This window comes from Hyperoodon ampullatus (assembly GCF_949752795.1).
Source record: "Hyperoodon ampullatus genome assembly, chromosome: 19".
Classification (NCBI taxonomy): domain Eukaryota; kingdom Metazoa; phylum Chordata; class Mammalia; order Artiodactyla; family Ziphiidae; genus Hyperoodon; species Hyperoodon ampullatus.
In genome coordinates, this window is record NC_136932.1 from 15,423,251 (window position 1) to 15,446,608 (window position 23,358).

General features: G+C 53.7%; 1 protein-coding gene across 1 annotated transcript; it reads right to left on the reverse strand.

The window, feature by feature from the left end:
• Nucleotides 1-190: 190 nt before the first annotated feature.
• Nucleotides 191-22,555, reverse strand: CARD14 (caspase recruitment domain family member 14; the record flags this gene model as incomplete). The annotated part of the gene is made up of 20 exons (XM_079725229.1): nt 191-386; nt 1,008-1,123; nt 1,824-1,945; nt 4,208-4,381; nt 5,266-5,380; nt 6,099-6,162; nt 7,195-7,432; nt 7,605-7,731; nt 9,262-9,454; nt 9,646-9,706; nt 11,343-11,437; nt 11,529-11,671; nt 12,203-12,310; nt 13,588-13,743; nt 14,256-14,381; nt 15,000-15,119; nt 16,115-16,282; nt 19,705-20,030; nt 20,956-21,093; nt 22,345-22,555. 20 exons carry the CDS (start codon nt 22,553-22,555, stop codon nt 191-193), a joined length of 2,997 nt encoding a protein of 998 aa, XP_079581355.1.
• Nucleotides 22,556-23,358: the final 803 nt, after the last annotated feature.

A 23,358-nucleotide genomic window follows, 5' to 3' on the forward strand; every position in this document is an offset into this window, starting at 1 on the left:
ACCCAGAAGGGAGGCATTCTCCTTCAAGTGGATGGGCTCCCATCACCCTTCCCACCCCCATCAACTCCATCCTGGAGGACATGGTGGGGAAGCCACAAGCCAGAGCGGTGTAAAAGCTTTTTATTTTAGTAAAATATACCATGTTCATTTTCTGAATTTGTTTATGACACAGGGGCCATCAGCAAGGCCTCTACTCTGTCCACACAACCTTCTTCTGCTCATCTGCAATGGCCAGGCGGACGCAGCCGAGCAGGGCATGCAGGTCGCTCCAGCTGTCAGGGGCCAGGCTGCTGTACAGACAGGGCACTTCATCCAGCTCACCCTCCTCTTGCCTGGCAGCCTCCAGGAGCTGGTCCTCTGCAGTGCCGAGCCGCTGCAGAGCCTTCCTGCCAGAGCCAGAGATGGGAGGGTGGCTCAGGCAGAGCCTTGCACCAGCCTCCCAGCACGGAGCCCCAGAAATCAGCCGCCGGCTTGGAATCCTAGGGACCTGGATGGACCGATGATGCAACAGATGCCCCTAGACACAGATGGCCTGCTTTGAGGGGACCCAGTGCCTTGTGAAGAAGGTGTGACTGGGGCCCTAGATGATGTTGCACTAACGGGGGTGGGGGTGGGGGTGGCGGATCTAGTTTATAACTTCGGTTCTCATAGAGGGGGCAGCAGGATATCTGGGCTTGTCCCACCCATGGACCAAATAGTGTTTTTCAGTCTCTGTCCTTACCTAACACAGATGGACTGTTAACTCTACCCCAGGAAACGTGGCCTCAGCCGAGGTCATTCAGGTTCTAGGGTCTCACCTTACTGTCCTCTGGGTTGCTCCCCGGGGGTGGGCTGCAGGACCTCTGTCCTGGATGTTTTAGGGGAACTGCCCTGTGACACTTCCAAGGCTGGCACGAGGTGAGATCCTGGAAACCCCATCACGGGCTCTGGATGTGGTCACCATGGGCCTTATGGGGAGTTCTGGTGCCCATTCAAACCTCACCACCAGCCCCCAGGGGTGCACCTACTTGAATTTCTTTGCCACCTTCTCATTGATGGAGACGTGGATAATGATAGGGAAGATCTCCATCTTATGCAGGACGCGGACACTGTCCAGCTGGACGTCCAGGAGGGCGTGGGTGTTCTGGGGGGAGAGGGGAGGGAAGTGAGCCTCAGCCTTAGAGGAAGTGAGCGGAGCCCACACCCAGGAGTGATGCTGAGAGAAGGGAGAGAAGGGTGAGAAGGGTACAGGCAAGATTGAAGTTTGTAAAGGAGGTGGGGAGAAGAATTCGGGAATGCCCTTTTGTATACAAGGGTGCTGGCTGTACAGTTTTAAAAAGTTTCCATCCGTTTGATTTTTTGCCTGGGAAATCTAGAAATCATAGGCCATTGGGATTGAGGGAGACTGCGTAGAGCTCAAATCCTAGGAGTTGGATGGCCCCATCAACCTCTTTGGGGTTGTGAAGGATGGGGGGCCATTGTGCCTCTGGCTCACAGCTGTTCTGACTGCTTTGTATCAACACAAAACTTCATAGTTCACAGCTTCTTTTCATATATTTGTTTGAGCCTTAAATCATGGAGTGTTATCTCCACTTTACTAATTTAGCAAATGTTTATTAAACATCTCCTGTGTTGAGGAAACAGGCTCAGGGAAGTTAAAAGTTCCGCCCGAGGTCACGTGGACACCAAATGGCAGAAACGGGGTTTGGTCTTTCCATGATGGAGCCAGAGACAAGATGAGCACCAACCTGGGGTGTCCAGGGGGCCCTGGAGGTTGGCCCTTCCTTCTCCCACTGCCGTCCTCTGGAGATGGAGTTCCTCACAGCCCCCACCCCACCCCTTACCTTTCCCATGAGGGACTCGACTGCTCTGCAGGTGACACAGTAGCGACCACCAGACGCCTCCCTCTCCTGGATGATGTCCCCTCTCTGGCTGGAGGCATCATACTCCTCCTGGCTCAAGTATGCTGAAGGTGACAGTTGATGGGGATGTCACCCACCCAGCTGCTCCCCCAGGACCCCATGCTGAACACCCATGGGTCTGCCCCCACAGACCCCCACCAGCTCTGTGGTGTCCTCCTCTAGGGTGTCCTCTTTATAAACTTTATAAACCTGACCCTGCTCTTCCTGCTTGGAAGAGTCCATGCCCTGCACATTCACCCTAAACCATTGGACACAGCAGGTGCCTAGCCAGTGCCAGGATGTGGGTGGATGGATGGAAGGTTGGGTGGAGGGAAGAGTGGAGGGAAAGAAGGAAAGATGGACAAATGTAGATAAACCCTTCTCCCATCACTTCCCAAGCTCCGAATTTACATATGCAACTTCTTAACACCCAGAAATCCCTTCAATCCCTTAAATCAGTGGTTCTCAACCAGGAGCAATTTTACCCCCAAGTTACACTTGGCAATGTCTGGAGACATTTCTGACTGTCACAACTTCTGGGAAGGGGGTATGCTCCTGGCATCTAATGGGTTGAGGCCCAGGTGTGTTGCTTATCTGTGATGCACAGGACAGCCCACAACAGAGGATGATCCAGCCCTAAATGTCGTGCCCAGGCTGAGAACTTCTGCCCTGTATAAACATGTTAAAACACACCCTGACTTTTCCCTTCTTCCTGAATAGCACCCAGTCTCCCAAGTGAGAACTGCACGTGCCCTCCTGCTAGCCTCCACCCTCCAAAGCGTCACCAGATCCTGCAGACAGCTGGCAGACAGCTCTTGGGGCTGCCCTCTTCTCCCTACTGTGGCTTTGCTGTACCACCTCTGGCCCAGCCCCTAGCCAAGCCCTCCTCCAGTCCATCTTCTATTCTGCTTTGAAAACGGGCATTCAAAGATCAGGCCTGATCACGTCCCCTTGCCTACCACATAACACGGCACATCTGGGCACTCGCCGCCTCCCCATGGTGCTGTCTGTGCCTCGGTGCCTTTGTACACTCTGCTCCCTCAGCCTGGACTTTCTGGTTCTGCTCGCAAACTCCTGTCCTGTCTTGCCATCAGACTGCAGCCCCACTCCCACCCCCTCCAAAGAATCCCTCTCTGGATCACTTGTGGAGCTAAGATGGGTCAGTCTGCCATGTCTTTAGGTGTCTGTCTCCAGAGGAGCAGAATAGACCCTGAGGGCCTCTTGGACTCTATCTCTAGCCCGCTGCACAGAGCCTAGCACACAGCAGGTGCTCACTGGAGGAACTGCGTGGGCCACACTTGCTTCTCTCTGTCCCCTCTGTGAACTCCATGGGAGAAGAACAGGGCCCTATTCACTCTCAGCTTGTAGCCTAACTCTCTGAGGCAGCCACCGACCAGTGATTGGTGGATGGAAGAAAGCCAAGGAGCTAACTCCTGCTCTCCACTCTCCAACCAGCTGAGCCACCTTTCCTGCTGAGCAGGGCCACTGGGACCCAATATTCCCACTGGCCAGTGCATCTCCATGGCCCTACACTGAGTGGCTTTGCTTAGATGGATGGAGCCCTTTGGTTGTATGACTCCGGTTAAGTACAAACCTATCTGCCAGCAGAGCTGCACTGGGAGGAATAACATACCCCCCAAATCCATGTTCATCTGAAACCTCAGAACATGACCTTATTTGGAAATAAGGTCTTTGCAGATGTGGTTAGTTAAGATGAGGTCGCACTGGAGTAGGGTGGCCCTAAATCCCATGACTGGCTCCTTGTAAGAAAGTGACGTGAAGAGCTTCCCTGGTGGCGCAGTGGTTGAGAGTCTGCCTGCCGATGCAGGGGACACGGGTTCGTGCCCCGGTCTGGGAGGATCACACATGCCGCGGAGCGGCTGGGCCCGTGGGCCACGGCTGCTGAGCCTGCGCGTCCGGAGCCTGTGCTCCGCAACGGGAGAGGCCACAACAGTGAGAGGCCCGCGTATCGGAAAAAAAAAAAAAAAAGAAAGTGACGTGAAGACAGAGGGATACACAGACAAGGAGGCAGAGATGGGAGTAATGCAGTCACAAGCCACCAGCAGCCACCAGAGGAGGAAAAGGCAGGAAGGACTCCCCCCTAGAGCCTTTGGAGGAAGTGCAGCCTGCAAAGACATCTTGACTTCAGACTTCTGGCCTTCAGAACTGTGAGAGTACACATCTCTGCTGTTTTAAGGCCCCCCCCTGGTTTGTGGTCCTTTGTTTCAGCAGCCCCAGGACACTCCTCTGGTCGTGCTGCCCTCCTGAAAGCAAATACTTCTCCTTGCCACCTGACAGTCAGGTGGGACTCCCAGGAGACAGCGTACCTGCTGGGCACTTCTTAAACCCTTGGAGGAGGCACAGCTTCTCCATCAGGATCTTCCCGACCACCCTGGGCACGAAGAGCACGGGCCGGGGCTGGCTGGGCCTGTGGCTGTGCACCAGGGTGTAGGGCACCAGGGTGAAGTAGCTTTCGGCCCAGAAGCACACGGTGGAGGGGTCTGTGGAAGGAAGGAGCCATGAGCAGGCCGGGCGCCAGGCTGCAGCAGGCCCCCACCCCCAGGAAGGCCTGTTTCTGTTTTGCTCGCCACTGCAGCCCTGGCACCTGCAGTAAGTAACACAGGGCACGCTGGGCTCCCACACGATGCACCATGCCCTCCACACCTGCCCTGGCTGATTCCTTTGTACCTGTTGATTAGATTCCCTGTGCTTCTCTAGGATCAGCTTCGTAGGCTGCAGTTTAAAACCTTTTCCTTGTTTGGCTCACAGGGAGGATAGAGAAACCATGTTCATCCTTGCAAACAATCTGGAAGCTTCCTGTGTCTTCTCCTTCAGCCTCAAGGGACACGTGATCCCAGTCCTTCCCTCCCTCCCGGGTCCCTGATCTCCTCTCCTGGTCATTTAGGTTATATTAGGCACTCAAAACACTTTTCAAGAAGAAAATAAACTCAAAACGATTTACCTTTCTCTAAATTCACTTCTGCTTATCTCATTGCACAGTTTTACCGGCTCAGGGGTCTGTGCTGTGCCGGCCTCTGTCACGGCCTCATGCCCACACCAATCACTCAGCAGTTGTCTGAGGGTCCACTGGTTTGTGCAGTGTTGGGCATTTGGAGAGTGTTCAGACTTTAATATTCTAAAAGGACTGCTGTCCAGATGACTGTACCAGTGGCTTTGGACAGTCTTATTGAGGCAGGTTACAGAAGTAGGAGTGTCAGTTAAAGGACATTAAAGCTGTGTAGCTCAGCTGCTCTCCAGAAGGGCAGGTGGACGTCAGTTATGGTTCTTAAAGACAGATTCTGGCCTAGATGAGTGGCATCACCCTGACCCAGCTCACCAACCACAGCAGCCTCCAAAGACCCTCCACCAGCTCCACCCGCCTCACCTTCTACCTGGCTTGGGTCCAACTGGCCCCCGTCAAAGGATGACCACAGAGGGCTGGCCTTGGTTCTGTCCATACTGACGATGCGGACCAGCTTCTGGGTTCCCCCAGAAGGCTGCTGGACAAGGGAGAAGGGACGTCCCACGGGGCTGGGGGGCTGGCACCACCCCCCCGCCGCCGGCAAATCCAAGGTGGTCCCTGGACTCCCAGGCTGTGCCTGCTGAACAGCCAGCAGGCCCAGGCCCCATGCCAGGGGGTAGGTGACAGAGGGTGGCAGGAGAGGGTCCTCAGGCTGAGCCCCCCAGCCCCCTTCCCGAGCAGGGCATCCGTGGGAAGCAAGAGGGAAGAGTAGGGGCCCCCACCTAGCCCTGCCATGATCCAGGGGGCTCCCCTAGCGCCTTGCTCAGGGACAGCTGAGTGCTCTGTGTTGGGAGAACCCAACAGTGCCTGGCCTCAGTGGGGAATAAGGATGGGGGGCAGATGGTAGGCAAATGGGGTGATGGAGGGAGCAAGACGGAGAGAACATACATGACGTATCTGCACGCGGTAGAGGAGCTTGCAGGCGGGGTGGCACGCAGACCCAGGTGAAGGTTTGGAGGTCCCGGGGGAGAGACACGCCGGATCACCTCCCTCAGGTTAGCAGCCTACACTCTCCACCTGGGACCCTCAGCCAGTACCCACCTGTATTCCAGCCCATGCCAGGAGGGGCTGGGACCCTCTGGGTGGAAGGAGGGGTTGATTGGGCCCCGCCCTCCAGATGATGTGAGCTGGGGGAGAGAGGCAGGGCCCACCCAAGCAGGACCCTGCATCTAGGACCTGCGCTGACTGGTCCTCACCTTGCGGGTCATGGTGCTCTTATGAGCCATGTCCTGGATGAGGGCGATGAGCAGCTGCTGAGCCCTGCACAGAGGAGGAAGGCCCCAGCCCAGCTGCAGGGAGGGCTGGACAGGAGAGGTGGGCCCCCTGCCCAGTGCTCTGGGAGACCCTCACTGGCCCCACTGCGGTTCTCCACCCCAGCAGCTATGATAGTCTCCTGGGGTTTTAAAAACCTGCAGAGCCTCAGCCTGGAGATGCTAATTGAATTGTCCCGAGGCGGGATCCGGGCGACACAGTGTGAGTAGGGTCGAGGCCACTGCTCCAGAACCTCGCTACTCCCAGTGTGGCCCGAGGACTTCAACCTGGCATCACCCAGGGAGGGGGTTGGAAATGCAGAGTCTCAGGCCTCTCCCTGCACCTGCTGAGTCTGATCTCCAGGTGACAGAATTTGCCATAACGCTTGAGAGGAGCCAGATGAGACACCATGCTTTGTGCCCTATGGTCGATCTAGAACATGGTTCTGAGCAGGGGTGCTGTTGCTCCCAGGGAGGGTGACCAGCTGTCCCATTTGGCCCAGGACTGAGGGGTTCCCCAGGACATGGGACTTTCTGTGCTAAAACCAAGGCAGTCCTGGACATACCAGCAGGATGAGTCACCTATCCTCAGGGTGCACTGGCAATGTCTGGAGATTTTTGGTTGTCACAACTAGGGGGGCAGGGGCACTACTGGCATCCAGCGGGTGGAGGCCAAGATGCTGCTCAACATCCTACAGTGCCCAGGAGGGTCCCCCACGACAAACAGTGAGCCAGCCCCAAATGTCAATAGTGCTGAGGATGAGGAACTGGTCCCAAATACTCTAGAATGCTCTAGGACTGAGGTCCATCCCATTTCACAGAGAAATCCCATCCAAGCAGTGAACTTAGTGGGTAGCACATTGGGGGTTCCACTTCTTTGAGGTGCCCCACCCTGTATCCCTGGGCAGTAGAGGGAGCCTCAGGAAAGCTGTTTCTCCTGGGCAGGAGGGGGCCTCCTCACTAAGTGAGGCCAGGCAATGTCCCCCCCCGGGGAGCTCCCCGGGCCCTCTCTGGGGTTTGGGAGCCCACAACAGCTGCTCACTGTGCATAGTTGGGGATGGTGCCCTGTTCGGTGCCCTTGGTGCTGTAGGGGCCAACACGGTGGGCGTGCCAGCAGCTGCCGCCCTGGAACAGGGTGTCTGTGACGTGCAGGATGTCGTTGCAGTGCACCTGCAGCTCTCCCTCTGCCCGCCTCTCCAGGGCAAGGTTGACCCGGATGTAGAAGGAGTCCCCTGACGTGGCCACTTTGGCCTTTAGGTCCTGGACCAGCTTCTTATAACCTGATCAAAGAGGACATGAGGACAGGTAAGTTTAGGGCTCTCTTCCCATGAGAACAGTTCTGCCTGGGGGGCCTCTGCAGACCTGGGGCTCAGCCTGGCTCTGCAGTGGGCTGGGAGCACTGGCAACGGTGGCCTCTGGGTGGGGGGTAGGACAGGACAGGGGAGTGTGTACCCTCCATGTTGACCTTCACAGACAGAGAGCAGAAGCCGTTCACCCTCTGGAGAAGTCTGACGGCCCGATCCAGGGTCATGCCCTCCAGGACAGCCTTGGACAAGGGCTCTGTTGCCTTGTAATCCACCTGAGGGCAAATCATGAGGGTCACCTCTGTTGACCAGGGTTCTGCAGCTGTGATCTGAGTGCAGGCGTGTGCCCTGCAGGAGACCCACTCCTTCCCAGACACCCACCCACACCCATCAGAGCCCTGTGTCGGGACATCTTGGTGCAGCGCCTCCTGGATACACACGTTCCTGCCCCGGATCATGTATTGAGATCGCCACTGGGCACTGAGTGTCTGCTCTCCAACATGCTCCATTCTAGAGCATTCTGGAGCAGAGTCCTCAGCTTGGGACTATTGACATTTGGTGCTGTCCTGGGCCCTGCAGGATGTTTTGTGGCATCTCTGGCCTCCACCTACCAGATGCCAGGGCACCCCTCGCGCCACTCCTTCCCCAGCTGTGAAATCAACAGGGCTCTCATCCATTCATTTATTCCCGGTGTTGTTTTGGTTTAGGAGAGTAGATATTTTTATAATGAGAAAAAAAAATGAGATATGTTTTTAACGCTATTAGGATTTAATTGGCCCCATTTGGATATCAGGACTGTCTCATAAAGGGGATCCGTTGCTTTAACCACAACATGAGCTGATAACTGAGAATCTCACGAGGACTGTTAGAAGTGTGACGAAGGGCTTTCATATTGGGTGGACTGATGCTTACGTCAGGAGCTCTGTGTGTGATCATTCGAGACACATGAGAACTCAGCTCAGCACACAGACAGCGAGAGAGAAGCCATGGGGTCCGAGGGAGTCCTGACTGAGGCCTCAGCCCCTCCCTCTCCCTCTCAGTGCTTGCCTTCACTCCCTACACCCCCCTACCCTGGGAGGAATGGGTGACACCTGTTTCGAGAATTTCTTGCTATTCTTAAAGGGCCTGATGTTTAATAATTCTGCTTTTAGGCTACATCAAAGTCACCTCCCTGCCCATATGTTCACTTAATAATAATTTGGTTGTACATTTATGTTTTTTGCAGTTTAATGAATATTTTGCAGTAAAAAAAAATTTTAGATGCCCCCAATGGTTAAAATGGTGAATTTTATTATATGTATTTTAACACATACACACAAAGTAACGATAAGATCATTACAGTAAAAAAAAAAAAGCCCCACATCAGAATCTTATGTAGCCTTTATCAGATCCCTGGGTCAAGACTGCTGCATCCGCAGGAGGGAGGGGATGTGGGAACAGATGTATATGTATGACTGATTCACTTTGTTGTAAAACAGAGACTAATAAAAAAAAAAAAAGACTGCTGCATCCCCAAAGCCCTCTCAACTGGTGCATAGTCCAGACTACAACAGCTCACAGGCTCACCCTCCAGAGTTCAAGGATGTCAAGGTGGAGAAGCGTGCAGGGTTTTGATGAGAATCACCAGGACTCTCCTCTAAACATGTGTGACACTCTGCTTTACATCAGCCCAAGAAGGAGCGTGGGCCTATCCAATAATACATCTTTGTCAAGTTGAATCTGTGGCTTCCTGGGTTACCTGCCCCTCCCACTGACCCCACCCCTGAGAGGATCCTGGGGGCTCGAGGGGTTGGTGCCACACTCACCATCACAATCTGGGTGCCGGGGCACAAGGCCATCTCGTCTGCCGCGGAGCCCGGGGTGACCCGATGAATGTAGATGCCCGTGAGGTTCCCGCCAATAACGCTTATCTGCTCCAGCAGCGCGTCCCCCTGGAAGGCCAGCACCGTGACCTGGCTCAGGATCTTGCGGGCTGGCCTCCGCCTCAGCGGGACACTGCTGCAGAAAGGGAGGGGCCAGAGCTCATGCATCCTAGAGCAAGAGGTCGGGCCAGGCCGTCTCCCCATCTGCCCCCTCTAGTCCCATCACTCTGGTATTCTCCTTCCCCAGCCTCAGAAAGGCTGATAGTGAGGACACAGTCCTCACTCTGCTCTGCCACCTGCTGGCCCTGGCCCCCGCCCTCTGCTCACCTGGCGGAGAGGTGGAGGCCCCCAGAAGACAGCTGCAGGATGTTCTCGGACTCAGGGAGGTCTAGGAGGAAGCCGCGGGCTTAGGCCTCGAGCCAGCCTACCCCTCAAGGTCATCCCCCTTCTGAAGGAGCTTTGGCTCACCCGTGCAACCTCAGTGCCGCCACCACAGGCACCCCCCTACCTGTTCTGTCTTTTGCTGAGGCTGAACCTTCTCTTGCCCCTCCCTCCCTTGATGCGTAGAACCTTGATTCACCTCCCCGAAAATAGGAGTAGCTGGTGGAGAGCTGCATCTGCCAGAGTTTAACCTACATTGTGTCCTTTTGCAATCTTTGAATGAGTTGCTAGCATTTTACAAGGTAGGGAATCTGGATTTCTGGCTTCACTTGAGAAATCAAATCTGGCATAACCCTGGATGTGTATTTCTGTGTGGCAGCCATCGCCGGCACTGGCCATCGGCTGCCTCCTGTCTCCCCAGGCCACGCTGCTGACCAGCTGGCCATGGCAGGCCTCTGAGTTGGCAATCTCCTAGGACTAGATGTCCCCAGAGTCTCTCCAAGGCCTGTATTTTATATGTGTCCTGTGAGGCAGATGGCACACCGCCCCCAGCCCAGGTGAGGCTCCCCTTCTCACCTCCTGAGCCGCTCACAAGAACCAGAGGGGCCAACAGAGAGCTAAGAGTTGCCGGCTGCAGGCAGCCTGTGCCCAGCTCACAGGCAAACAGCCACTTGTGCTTACATTCAAAGCCAAGTGAAATTATACACTCCTGATGTATTTGAGGTCAATTCCACTAAAGTTATATGAACCAGGACATTATGCAGAATAATGACAAAAGGAAAAAAAAAAAGAGCAATGACTCTTCCTGTTCGTGCTCTTACATCCTGGTTGGTTATACCTGGGGTGGATCCTCTCAGTTGATCACCGTTATAAATAAAAATGGCAATGAATTTGCAAAAGGCAAGGTTTCTGGTCATGTGACCCACAGAAAGCCTGGGGCCGTCTGTCCTAAAGGTGCCGCTAGGCAGAACAGCGTGGGGTATGCGCGCCCCTTGGTGGCCGTAGGATGAAATCTAGAGGGTGCTAAGCACCTACTGTGTGCAAGGCCCAAGGCTGGAGGCAGGTGTGCAGTGGTGGCAAAGTAAGGAGCCTGCCCGTGAGGGGTCTGTGCCTTGAGAAGGAGGGAGGACCAGTTAAGTGACAAATATGAGGAATAAGCCACAGGAGAAATGGGAATGTCTCAGGTGCCAACACCCAGTAGAAATGTTCCTAGCAGGCGCCTCGGCCAGGAACAGAGAGGATGGAAGCCTGTTGCCCTCTGATATCACTGGGAGGCCCAAGTGTCCATGGGTCGGAGCAGGGAGGGACAGAGAGACGAGGTGTGTGCCTGGAGCTGTCTGAACATTTATGCCGAGCTGGATGTGGAGGTGAATGCAACTCCCTTAGCCTCCAGGTGAAAACAAAGGACGCCCAGTAAGCACGGCACATCTGGACACTGGTTTGAACTGCCAGGTAGTCTGGATTTTCCCAGAGGCCCAGGGCAGTGCAGTAGTCAAGTTCGCTCCTCTCTGCCCATCCCCTGGACAGAAACTGGGGTGTCTCATCTGCCTCCCTGAAGATCCCTGTCTTCACTTCCCCGCCTGACTCTGCCAGCCCAGCCCAGGGGTGGTGGGGTGGCTGCAGAGGTTGGGGGATATGCTCACCTGCCCTGTCTATAATCTCATAATCCAAATCTGCATCACCCTTCTTAGCACCCAGGGAGCCTCCCTGGTCCACCTCCAGGGTTTTGGGGCAGCCACTGAAAAGCATAAGAAGAAGATGGAAGCCAATGTCCCAGTGAGCTGCCAGGGGGCTGGAGTCATCCGATCCCTTTACCAGCCCCTCTCTACCTGAAAGACGAGGGGTCTTCCCAGAAGTCCTCTGTGGCCCGCTTGTACAGGGACTGCTGGCTGGGAGGCACAGGGCTGCTGGAGTGGAAGCTATCCACCAGCTCTCGGCTGGACGTGGCGCTCAGGTCAGACCAGAGCTGAGACTGGAGGAGGACGGGGCAGAAGTCACCATGGGGCTCTCACAGGGACCCCTGGGACACCTCTCCTGCTGCCATACTGTGTAAAGAGTATAATGATGATAAACCACAGCCTCCCACTGACAGGGCAGAGGAGGCAAGAGGGAAGGAAGGGAGGAACAAAGAGCCAGGCCACATTAATTGAGCACCTACTATGTGCTGGGCACTCTGTTACCTACTTTCTACATTTTATATTGCTTATTTCTTATGATAAATCTATACGATGGGTAGCGTTGTCTCACTTTACATATAAAGCAACTGAGCCCCAGAGAGGCCAAATTACTGGCTAGTGAGGGTCACATGCTGATGGGGTGTAAACATGCAAGATGCAGAGTGTGGCATTGGAGGATGCAGGTGAAATGTGTAGATCCAGGTGTAGCCCCTTGGTTCACTTAATAAGCATTTCTGTAGCATCTACTATGTGCCAGACCCTCTTCTGTCCCGATAGACGAGGGTGAACCTGGTCTGGCCCCAGCAGTGGCAGAGGCACTGGCATACCTCAGAGGAGCTGCCATCGCTGTTTTCCCATGGGCAGAGAGCAAACATGCGCACCAGCCGCTGCTTCCTCTTTGGACAGGGCTCCCTGGCTCCTGCCTCCTGCTTGGGCTGCCAAAGACCCGGATAGGCCGGTTAATTCAGGAAACGTCCTTTGGTTGCTCTTGGGGTTTCTACCAAGTCCCAAACCCTGTCTCCAGCCTTCCGAGTGGTTTCCTTTCATTGGTTTCAAGGCAAAGCATTTATGTCCCCTCCTCCCAGCCTGGGACACCCAGCACTGTGGGAGCTGGCCACCAAGGGGACATGCAGCAACCGGCTTGGTGACTGCATTGTATTCCTTTTGGATAATATCTGTTATTCTTTCCTGGTTATACAAATAATACATACTATATGTATAATATATCTAAACATACTCCACAAAGAATATTGGTGGGGAGGAACAGGCTGATTAGAGAAGAAAATAAAATTGACCCATCCTCCCACACTCAGAAATAGAACAGCTAGCAGTTTGCTATCTGTCCATCAGTCTTTTTTCTATACATATGTATATATTTTTTTATTTTTATTTATTTATTTTTTTTGCGGTACGCGGGCCTCTCACTGTTGTGGCCTCTCCCGTTGCGGAGCACAGGCTCCGGAAGCGCAGGCTCAGCGGCCATGGCTCACGGGCCCAGCCACTCCGCGGCATGTGGGATCTTCCCGGACCGGGGCACGAGCCCGTGTCCCCTGCATCGGCAGGCGGACTCTCAACCACTGCGCCACCAGGGAAGCCCTACATATGTATATTTTTTGAACATATTTGATGTGGTAAGTGGGTAGGAAGGAAGGGCTAGGGCCCCTGCATAGGGAGGGGAGGGTCTGCTTGTGCCTCACCCAGGTCCCTGGGCACCTCTGAAGAGTCTCGCCCACCCACCAGGGTGCCTTGGAGCTGGAGCTGCCGGCAAGACCATAATTAGAGGTTTTACAGTAATCTTAGTTCTTTGAGAACATAGCTCCCTCCGTGTCTATCACTCAGCTCTCAGATAGTTGACTTTCAAGCATCCCAGGAAGGCATCGTCCACCAGAGCAAGTGGCTGCCTGCACAGCTTCATATGCTGCCTTCTTTCTTCATCAAACACCACACATTACAGACTCCAGAACCTTCCACTAAGCTACCCCTTCTATGAGGTGCATAGTATTACCATAAAAGGAAATGCAGAAGGAGACTCAGCCTTCCCAGCTGGGTACCTTCAACCTCTGACCACACAGTCTGCTCACGGGAGCCAGCGTGGTGGATGGAGCTGAATCCGGTGGTGCCAGCAGGGCCCGTGCGGCCGGCTCGGTCCCACCCCAGCACACCCTGCATCCCCCCCCACCCCCCGCCCCACCCAAGCAGCAGCAGAGCTCACCCCTGGCAGCGACTCGGCCTGCACTTGTAGCCGCTGGACCTGCTGGCGCAGTTCGCAGACCTGGTCTGTCAGCTCAAACACCTTCCTGCGGAGTGCGTCCTTCTCTGCCAGGTTCTGAGAAATCTCCATCTGGGATCCATCCCTCGCTGAGTAGGCCTGCGAGCCGAGATAGAACGGATCGACGCCCAGAGGATAAAGAGGCTGTGCCGCCACCACGCAGAAGTCCAGCTAGAGAAAGCCCATTTCTGGCCCGCGGTTATCCTGGACTTCCCCTGTGCGCACCATACACAGCTCATTCTGCAGCTTACCACCATTTACAGTTCACGTAAATGTGTGTAGTTTTAGTAACACCCAATAGGTGGGGTGCACACAAACACCGCCTGTTAGAAATGAAAAGAGGGAGGACGCTGTACAGCAGGCATGGCAGGAGATGACAGTCGAGGGGAGTCAAGAAACCTCCCAGGGACCGGGAGAGAGACCCCGAGTCTGGAACCTGCTGCCACCGAGGGCGGGTGACCCGGCCGGCCAGCCCTCGGCCACACCCAGAGGGGCGGGGCCTTCCCGAGCCTCCCGACCTCCCGAGACTCCGCCGGCGCGGGCGCAGCACCTTCTGTTCTCGGAGCCCCTCAGCCCGACACCCAGGCCGGCCCCTTGCCTCTCCCGGGTACCTGGTCCCGCTCCTTCTGCAGCTCGACCACTTGGCTCTGCAGGACGTTCATCTTCTCCTTGTAGATTTCGCAGTCCACCTTGGTTTTCTGGAACTGGAGCAGGGTCTGCTCCTTCTCTTCCCAGTACTGGACAGAGGGGGACAAACATGGCCCATGAAGGTCAGCGGCTGTGAGGGCGGGGCTGAGGATGGATGGTGGGGGAGCCTCGAGGAGAGGGAGGGAGGTGGTTCTAGAGGGGAAATAAGGTGAATTCACACTCGTTTCTTAAGTGCTGGATTCCACGTGCATCTACAGAGTTGCTGGGTTGATTATATTTTAATTTGGTCATCAAAATATGCATGGGTGCTGCATGTCTATTTGTGTTTTGTTTATTCCATGTCCCAAAATGCATAAATATTTTCCCTCTACCTGCCTCATTCTCTTCCACCATCTCCTTTCTCTCATCCTCTCCTTGCCTTTTATAGCAACTAAAGAAATCCCTGGCTCTCACCCTGGGGCCCCTACTTGAAATCACTCTGTGTTTTAGTCACTTGTTTGCCTGACATGTTTTCTCCCCACCCCACAAAGTAGACGTGACCTCTAGTCTTTGACTGTGGGTTGGTGCCCAATCTAGTTTTGACAAAGAAATCAACGAACAGGCCCATGCATTCGTTAGGCAAAGCTGGTTTTAAGCTCAGTGTGGATTAAAGAATCTGCTTCCTCCCCAAGGCAGCCCGGCCCCTAAACACAGCCCAGAAGGGTCACCTGCTTTCGCTGTCTCTCAGCGGCCATGGCCCGCTCCCTCAGAGAGTGGATGCGGTTCACCAGCTCCTGCCTGCTCTCCAGGGCCTCATCCAGGTTCTGCTCCAGAATGTCCTTCTCCGCCTGGTGCAAAGAGAGGTCAGCCCAGGGACCCTGAGCTCCCCAAAGGCCTGCCCCTGGGGAAGCATCCCCATCATCTCGTCCCAAGGATCGGAGGCAGGAAGCTTCAAGGATGGTGTGTGGACGGATTTAGCCTTATTACTGCACATCAGGCAGGAAAAAAGGCAAGGTCAGCAATCAAAATGGAGAACATGCATTTCAGCTCCAAGTGTGCATGGCTAGGAAACAAAGTACAGGAAGCTGAAAGCCTCTGAGGGTAGCATAGCACCTCCACTGTTTAGGCAGCTTCAGGCTGCTCCTTCCACAAATCCACAAGCAGAGCTTCCAGGAGGGGGAACACCAACGGGTGGGTCATTCCCTGCTCATGCTCACTTTTATGAGTGATGGCACAGTTCAGGCCACGGGGTGGCAGTGCCAGGTGGCGGCCTGCCCCACACCCCATGAACGTCTATTGAAGGATTAGTTCAAAAAATAGATATTTATTGATTGAAAGGGATTGGAGAGGAGAGGCAGAGGGCTTGCATAATTCCAAGGCTTTGGCATCACTAACTTCTCTGCATCCTACCATTCCCCACTCCCTCATGCCTGCGTGGGCAGGGCGGCAGAATATTTTGCAGGCAGAAACGTTGCCCCGCTCCCACAACCTTAAGCTAATCCCATCATTTATAATCAGCCTCATCTATTCCAAACAACAGGGCAGCAGCAAACCAGCTGACTAAGACTTTCGAATATGTGTGCAACAGCTATCAATTCTGCTAACATTTGGGGGCTGGGAAGAGCGAGAAGGAGGGATGTGAGAAGGAGCCCTGGAGATGAGTCACTAGGTTTCATCTCACCCAGGTCTTAGCCACACCTCAATAGGACCACTTGTCAGAAATCCCACAGTCTGGAGGCCACAGGCCAAGGTCAAGGACACTCTCCGCTGGCCACCAGGGAAGGAAGCTGAATCTTGTGGGGACCAGGGCAGGAAGCTGACCCTTGGAGGCACCAGAACCCACCAGGCTGAAGGTCAGGGAGCGGAGCCTCTCATTCTCCTCCTTCAGGCGGCTCAGCTCCTCATCTCCAGGCTCCAGCTCATTCGTCATCTTCAGGGACCGCTCTCGAAATTCCCGCTCACAGGAAGAAGACATCTTCTCTCGCTGCAGCTCTTGCTTCATCAGATACAGCTGCCAGGATGGAGATCAAGAGGGAGAATGTAACTGCTGTTTCTCCACTAGACCAGGAGCCAGCTGTCGTTCTCAACCTTTCTCCTTAAGGATGATGCTGTTCATACTCAAAGAGGTCCCTCTCCGGAGATTTCAAAATCCATTAAAGGATTTTACCTAATGAATAGTTCCAGTCCCTGCGGGACAGGAAAGGCATTTTAGCTTTATTTTACAGATGAGGTGTAGGGGTTAAATCACTGGGCTGGGGTCCTCAGGGACAGAACAAGGAGCCCTGGCCACCAGCTCTTGCATCTGACAGCCAGCACAGCTAGGAATGAATGTCCAGTAAGCCTCCTCCAGCATGGCCCTGCTTCTCTGCCTTTCCATATTCTGCTAAACACGTCAGATGAAGGGAAATTGGATTCATGAAAATCAGTAAGTAAAAAAGAGGAAAATCAAGTCAAATAGAGCAGAGATACTTGGGAATACAGGACCTGGTCTATTCAGACACACTTGAACTCTGTGTGCTAGTATGAGCCGCCTCCCACCCAGTGGGCTGCATGTGCAGGGCTATGAGCTCTGTAAATGACCTGGCCAGATCCTGCTGGCCTCGGTCCTGCTGGGTAGTGGTCCAAGAGAAACTTGCACCTCGAGCTGATGGGCCTGGCCTCTCCCCATCTCGGGTGTGGTGTCCCTGGGAAGAGGGGAGTTTCCCTATAAGGCAAACCCAGGAGGTCTGGATGTCAGGGTGGAGTTCAGCACTCACTCCAGGGTTGGGGTCAAGTGGAGAAGGAAGAACATTTGGGCTTGGACTTTTTCCCTCTGACATCTAGTTAGCAAACTTTCCATAAGCAATGACCAAGTTCCTGCTATGGGCTAATAACTAGGTTAGGCATATCATATTCTCCAGATTCAAAAAGTAAAATTAGGGCTTCCCTGGTGGTGCAGTGGTTGAGAGTCTGCCTGCTGATGCAGGGGACACGGGTTCGTGCCCTGGTCCGGGAAGATCCCACATGCCACGGAGCGGCTGGGCCCGTGAACCATGGCCGCTGAGCCTGCGCGTCCGGAGCCTGTGCTCCGCAACGGGAGAGGCCACAACAGTGAGGGGCCCGTGTACCACAAAAAAAAAAAAAAAAAAAAATTAAATCATTAAGATCTGGAAGGAGGAGGCCTAAAACTGAAAGTAAACCAAACAAATGAACCTAATTATATTTCAAGCTAATGCCGTAACCACATGAAGGGAGAGAGAGAGGGGGGTGAGGCAGAGGCAGAGAAAGAGAAGATGGAGGGCAGCCACAATAACTTACGAACACAGTATTTAACTAAAGACCCTCAGCCTAGGGCAGGGTTGGGTGGTGGCAGGGAGAGAATTACAAATCCTAGTCTAGTCCATTGTACTGGTACGGGCAAAGCAATTCTGAATCTATTTCAGATGTACCACAGGACCGAGCAAGAGAGGAATGTGTTAAAGTGGGAGCTAGGGTTCTCACTGAGGAAAGAGCACACAGTATGGAGTGGGGCACAGCAAGAAGAAACCCTGGGGGATCTACTGGAATTAGAGGTTTGGGCGTGAACTCATGATTTCTAAAACATGTGCATGTACGTGTATATGCATACTTGCGTGCATATGTGCCTATGCATATTTGTATGTGTATGTATACTTGTGTATCTATGTGCACGTTTCCTAGCCCTGTCCACTGAAAGGGCCGAGAAGCAAAGACACCCCAGTAGCAATGAGCATACTGGATCTTGGTCTCTAAAAGGAACTGGGGCTCCTTGGAGAGATGGCTGACCCTGGAGCTGAGGCAGGGTGGGTACGAGATGATCCTGGAATATTTTGTGATGATGCAAAGAAAGTCCGTGCTAAGAAAATGCGGGGGCATGTCCCAGGACACAGAGCAGATTGATGGGGCTCCCACAGCCAAATCTAGGACACGTTGAGCACCAAACTCACTTAGGACAATAATATGTTTTAGATCACTGGAAATGGGAATCCACATGTCTATGTCAATAACAGATGCATAAGTGGGGAAAAGGAAAGTCTCGTTCTCACAGCCAGGATGCCGAGGGTAAACTGGTCACTGGAGAAAGCACTGGAGATGGGGCTTATCATTCTGCAGCCACTAGAGTAAAGACACGCTCGAGCAAGAATCCCCGGTGAGGCTAAGTCCAGAGGGGAGTGTCGACAAGGAGCAGGGGTGCTTGCTGGCCTCAAAACGCCTCCCCCTGACCCCCAGATTGCTTACTAGCTGCAGGGAGTAATAGTGTGACTGGCGATTTTGGTACAATACCTGATCCTGATCTGGATCCTGGACTGGAGGGAAAATGCCATCAAGGATGTAATTTAGGTCAACTGATAAAACTGGAACACGTACAGTAGATTAGATTAAAGGATTGTATCAATGTAATTTTATGAAGTTGATAACTGTACTACGGTTATATAAGAGAATATCTTATTTTTAGGAAATAGTCTCTGAAATGTTTAGGGGTAAAGGGCCATGATGTACACAACTCAGGTGGTTCAGGAAAAAGTGTGTGTATGTGTGGAGAGAGAGAGACAGAGAGAGAGAGCACAAGTGATAAAGTAAGGGTATGTGGGAGTCCTTTGTATTTTTATGTGTATATTTTTGGGGAAATTATAAATTCTTTCTAAATAAAGTTTAAAAAACTAAAATCAGGGCTTCCCTGGTGGCGCAGTGGTTGAGAGTCCGCCTGCCGATGCAGGGGACACGGGTTCGTGCCCCGGTCTGGGAGGATCCCACATGCCGCGGAGCGGCTTGGCCCATGAGCCATGGCCATTGAGCCTGCGTGTCCGGAGCCTGTGCTCCGCAACGGGAGAGGCCACAACAGTGAGAGGCCCACATACCGCAAAAAAAAAAAAACAAAAAACTAAAATCAAACAGTGCCATAGTTAAAAGCAAAAGCAAATGCCAAAATGACAAGGAATGAATATCCTCCATAAAGAACTCTTGCAGGTCAATAAGAAGATGATTATCCTCAACAGAAAAATGAGTGAAAGACTGCTGGGGTCTAAGGGGCCCTAAATAACAACACTCCTGTTCTCCCACCTGAATCCAGGACCAGCTGAGAAAGACAAAGGAGGGGCCGATAGAGGTCCACTGTCCCCATGGTTACTGACACTGCCGGAGGGGAGTGGGGCCTGGGTGGGTCCACCACTCCCAGAATAGCCAGATGGGCCCCCAGACACAGGCAGGCGGGGTCCCCATGGTGGGCACTTCGCAGACCAGGCAATTACAGGGCAGGGCGGGCTCGAGGCCACATAGCCTATGCAAGGGGGCCCTGGTGGAGGAGAAAGGTCAGCTTCCTGCAGGGGCGTCACAGGGAGTGGGGGTGGGAGTTCCAGGAGATGGACCAGCGAGTGCAGAGGCACGGGGTGGGGAGCAGCAGGTCAGGATGGGCACCCCGAGCGGCATCCCCGATACCTCCTCTTGCAGGCCACGGCAGCGCGTGGTGGCCAGATCCTTCTCCTGCAGCGCGTTGCTGTAGCGCAGCGAGAGACTCAGCATCTCGTCCTTCAGCTTCAGCACCTCGTGGAAGTGGGCACTGACCTCGTGCTTCATGCGGCCGTGGTCGGCCTCCAGCTGGCGCAAGCCCTCGGCCCGGGCCTCGGCCTGGCCCAGGTGTTCCTGCAGCTGCTGGCACTGCCGCAGCAGGGCCTCCTTCTGCCCTTTCTCCTGGCTCAGCTCTTCCTGCAGGCTGCCGATGGCCCCGGCCAGGCACTCGGTCAGCTTGGACGTCTCCATGAGCCCTGTGGGACGGGGCCGTGGGCCCAGGGGCTCTTCATCCTCCAGGGTCTTGCTTCCTGTGCCCGGACTCTCAAGCAGGACCCCCCCACCCTAATCTGTTGGTCGCCTTAAACGCTTCCAGGGTCAACAGGACTGAATATTTTGGTGAACTAAAGTGTGACAGGCGATTCTGATACAAGGACTACCCCTTCTTGGCTTCCCTGTGGGACCCTGCTGTTCAGACCCAACTTCCCCCCAGTCGGCTGAGCCGTGCTCAATGCTCGTTCTATGTCATCCTAAGGAAAACATAGCAAAGAATCTATATAACAGAACTCTGAATCACATAAATATGGACTGTGATGCCAAACAGGCAGAAACGTTTTCTTAGCCACAGTTTTGAGTGATGTTGCCTGCTCCTTTGAATACCTAAATCTTTCAACAGCTCCTCCAGAGAAGCCTAAAATTACTCAATTAATAAACATGGCCTCATCTCCCACCCAGCCGGTGTAAACCTTTACTTAGCAGCTCCTCTCCTTTTCCCCTCTGGCGGCCCCTCCTGAGAGCCAGAGCCAGGTGGGACCGGGTGGGACCGGGCTCCCCTCCACCTCAAGCACCAAGTAAAGGTCTTCCAGGAAATGACACACTTCCTCTTTGCCTGCACCTCTCAAATGCAGATTCCACGACCTGTGAGGGTTCTTCTCTTGGTGTTGGATAGTTGGGGACAAACTTTTTCTTTTAGAACCCAAGGTCATGGGCTCTGCCTACCCACCCCCACTATGGTTAGTGTGTGTGTAGGGGGTCTCCTCACCCCCAGAGTGCGGGGTTGGGGGGATGCAGAGCACAGGGACAGAATGTCAGCTTGAAGGGAGCAGGGAAATGTCTGGAACGGCCTGCAGTCAAGGCGGGACACCCCCTCACCCCGGGTTACATCAAAGACCCAGCTCTCACCACTGAAGTTTGTGAAGTCCACGCTGGGCTGTAGCCCGGTGACCAGGGTGTAGACGTCAGGGTTGTGGAATTTCAGGCTCTCCAGGAAGGCAACGGCCCCGTTCTTCCCTCGAGTCTTCAGCAAATCCAGCAAGTGCCCTTTGGAGAGAGAACAGTCTTAGCTGACCAGGTGCTAGGCGGGCTTCCCATGAGGGGAGCAGGGTGCAGGGAGGGGCATCCTTGCACATCTAGAAATCAGGAGGTCAAAGCAGTTTTCCAGGGCCCCTGGGGTTCGGTCCTCACTGCTCCATTTATTCCCATGATGGTGGTCAGTCTCGAGAAGGGCCAGGCTGATATTTATTGAAGAACTGCTACAACACAAGTGCTAAGAGTGGGGGATAAAAGACTCAGGAGGATGATCTTTGCTCTCAAGACTTCCCAGGTTTGTTGGTGGACACATGCAGACACATGTATACAAAGCAGGTTGGGGGAAAGAAGCAAATAGCAGCGCCCCAGGTCCTGGGTCCCAGAGAAACTTGGGCCTTCCCAGCCCACCCAGATCCCCTCACTCTCAGCTTGAATTAGTAGCTTGACTTCATTTCTCCTTTAATGGTCATAAGGCAGCAGGCACAAATAGTGTCATATTGATAGCTACCACTTACTGCCTGCTTTCCATGGCCCAGGCTTTGAGATGAGTATCTGATAAGTTGTAACCCATTCAATTCTCCTAACAACCTTATGTGATGAAACTATTAGCTTCCCGGTTTCTGAATGAATAAACACAGCTAATCAGACAATCAGAATCAGCTCCAAAGACGTCTAGAGTGGGTTGAGTCATGGGTCCCAAAGTTATGTCCACTAGGAACCTACCAATGGGACCTTTTTTGGAAAAGGCTTTGCAAATGTAATTAAGGTAAGGATCTCAAGATGAGATCCTCCTGCGTTATCCAGGTGGGCCCTAAATCCAATCACAAGTGCCCTTATAAGAGACAGAAGAGGAGAAGATGCAAAGATGAAGCCCACGTGAAAATAGAGGCAGAGATTGGAGTGATGTGGCCACAAACCAAGGATGCTGGGACCACCAGAAGCAGAAAGAGGCAAGAAGTTTTCTCCCCTAGAGCCTTCAGAGGGAGCACAGCCCTGCTGACACCTTGACTTCAGACTTTTGGCCTCCAAACTGTGAGAGAAGACATTTCTGCTGTTTTAAGCCACCTGGTTTGTGATCATTTGTTGTGGCAGCTCTGGGACACTAATACAGTCCCCATGACTGGACCTTGGGTCCCCTTGGTGTTGTTCCTTAAAGTCCTGCACTCCCTGCCCTCACACGGGCCTTCCCGGTGCAACCTGCACTGAGCAGGCTCTGCAGAAAGGGCCTGCTGGGGCCGCGGTGGCCGGGATGCAGGTCCTCACCAACTCTCATGGCCGTGTTTGTGAACCTGAGGCTGTGCAGCACCTCCTCCTCGTCCAGCTGGTCCAGCACCTTTGCCTGGCGCAGGTAGGGGGTGAGGCGGCTGGGGCAGATGCTGCGCACGATCCTGCAGCGGTGGTCCTCCATCTTCTCCCACAGCATCTCCTCATCCAGGGCGGTCAGCGAGGAGTCCGTGTGGCACAGTTCTGCCATGGCTGGGCCTGAGCACCCTGAATGGGAAGAGCAGCCATGGAGGGCTGGGATCAGGGACACAGCTTCCTGTACAGAGGACCTTTCCATCCAAACCCTCTTCCCCACGTCACCAGTAGGGAGGAAATGACCAATTTGGAGAGGACATGACACCCGATCCGGCCCTAGTGTCCCGTGACCAGCAAGAGGACACTATCGATTCTTACTGTTGATATCAAGTCGATTGCTCTACCTGGGGCAGAGCAAGAAGAACTGGGTTTCTTTTGGATTCAGGAGACTGGATTTGCCTTTAAAACTCAGGAAGCTGCCCCTGGCCTGGGGAATTGGTTTACCAAATGAGGGTGACATTAAAAACCAGATGGATCTAGAACGTGCATTCTTAACAGGAGTGAGAGAGCTTCCAAGGGGTCAAAAATAGATTCTTGAGCAAAAATTCTTACTCTTCTGTGTATAAAGCACAGATGTGCATAAACAGACACACAGTGTACCTGTGATGTTAATATCTTATGAAAGGGTGATTAGGGAGGGGGTAGGCACAATCACGTCTAAGATACAAGACCTTCTGTTAAGAGGACCTCAGGGGTGCCCTGCCAGCCACAGAACACCCCCCCCACCCCCCGCTTTGTAATGAGCCACCTCCACAACTTTGCCCCGCCTGAGCCCCTCCTCCCTCCAGCCCTGGCACAAGGTCATTAGCCCACTGATCCATCTACATAACCCTAAGATGCTTTTAACCTGTAGCCTGTTTCAAGCATACTAAAAAAGTCCTGCAAATGATATAAAATATCCATGTACCTGCCATGCAG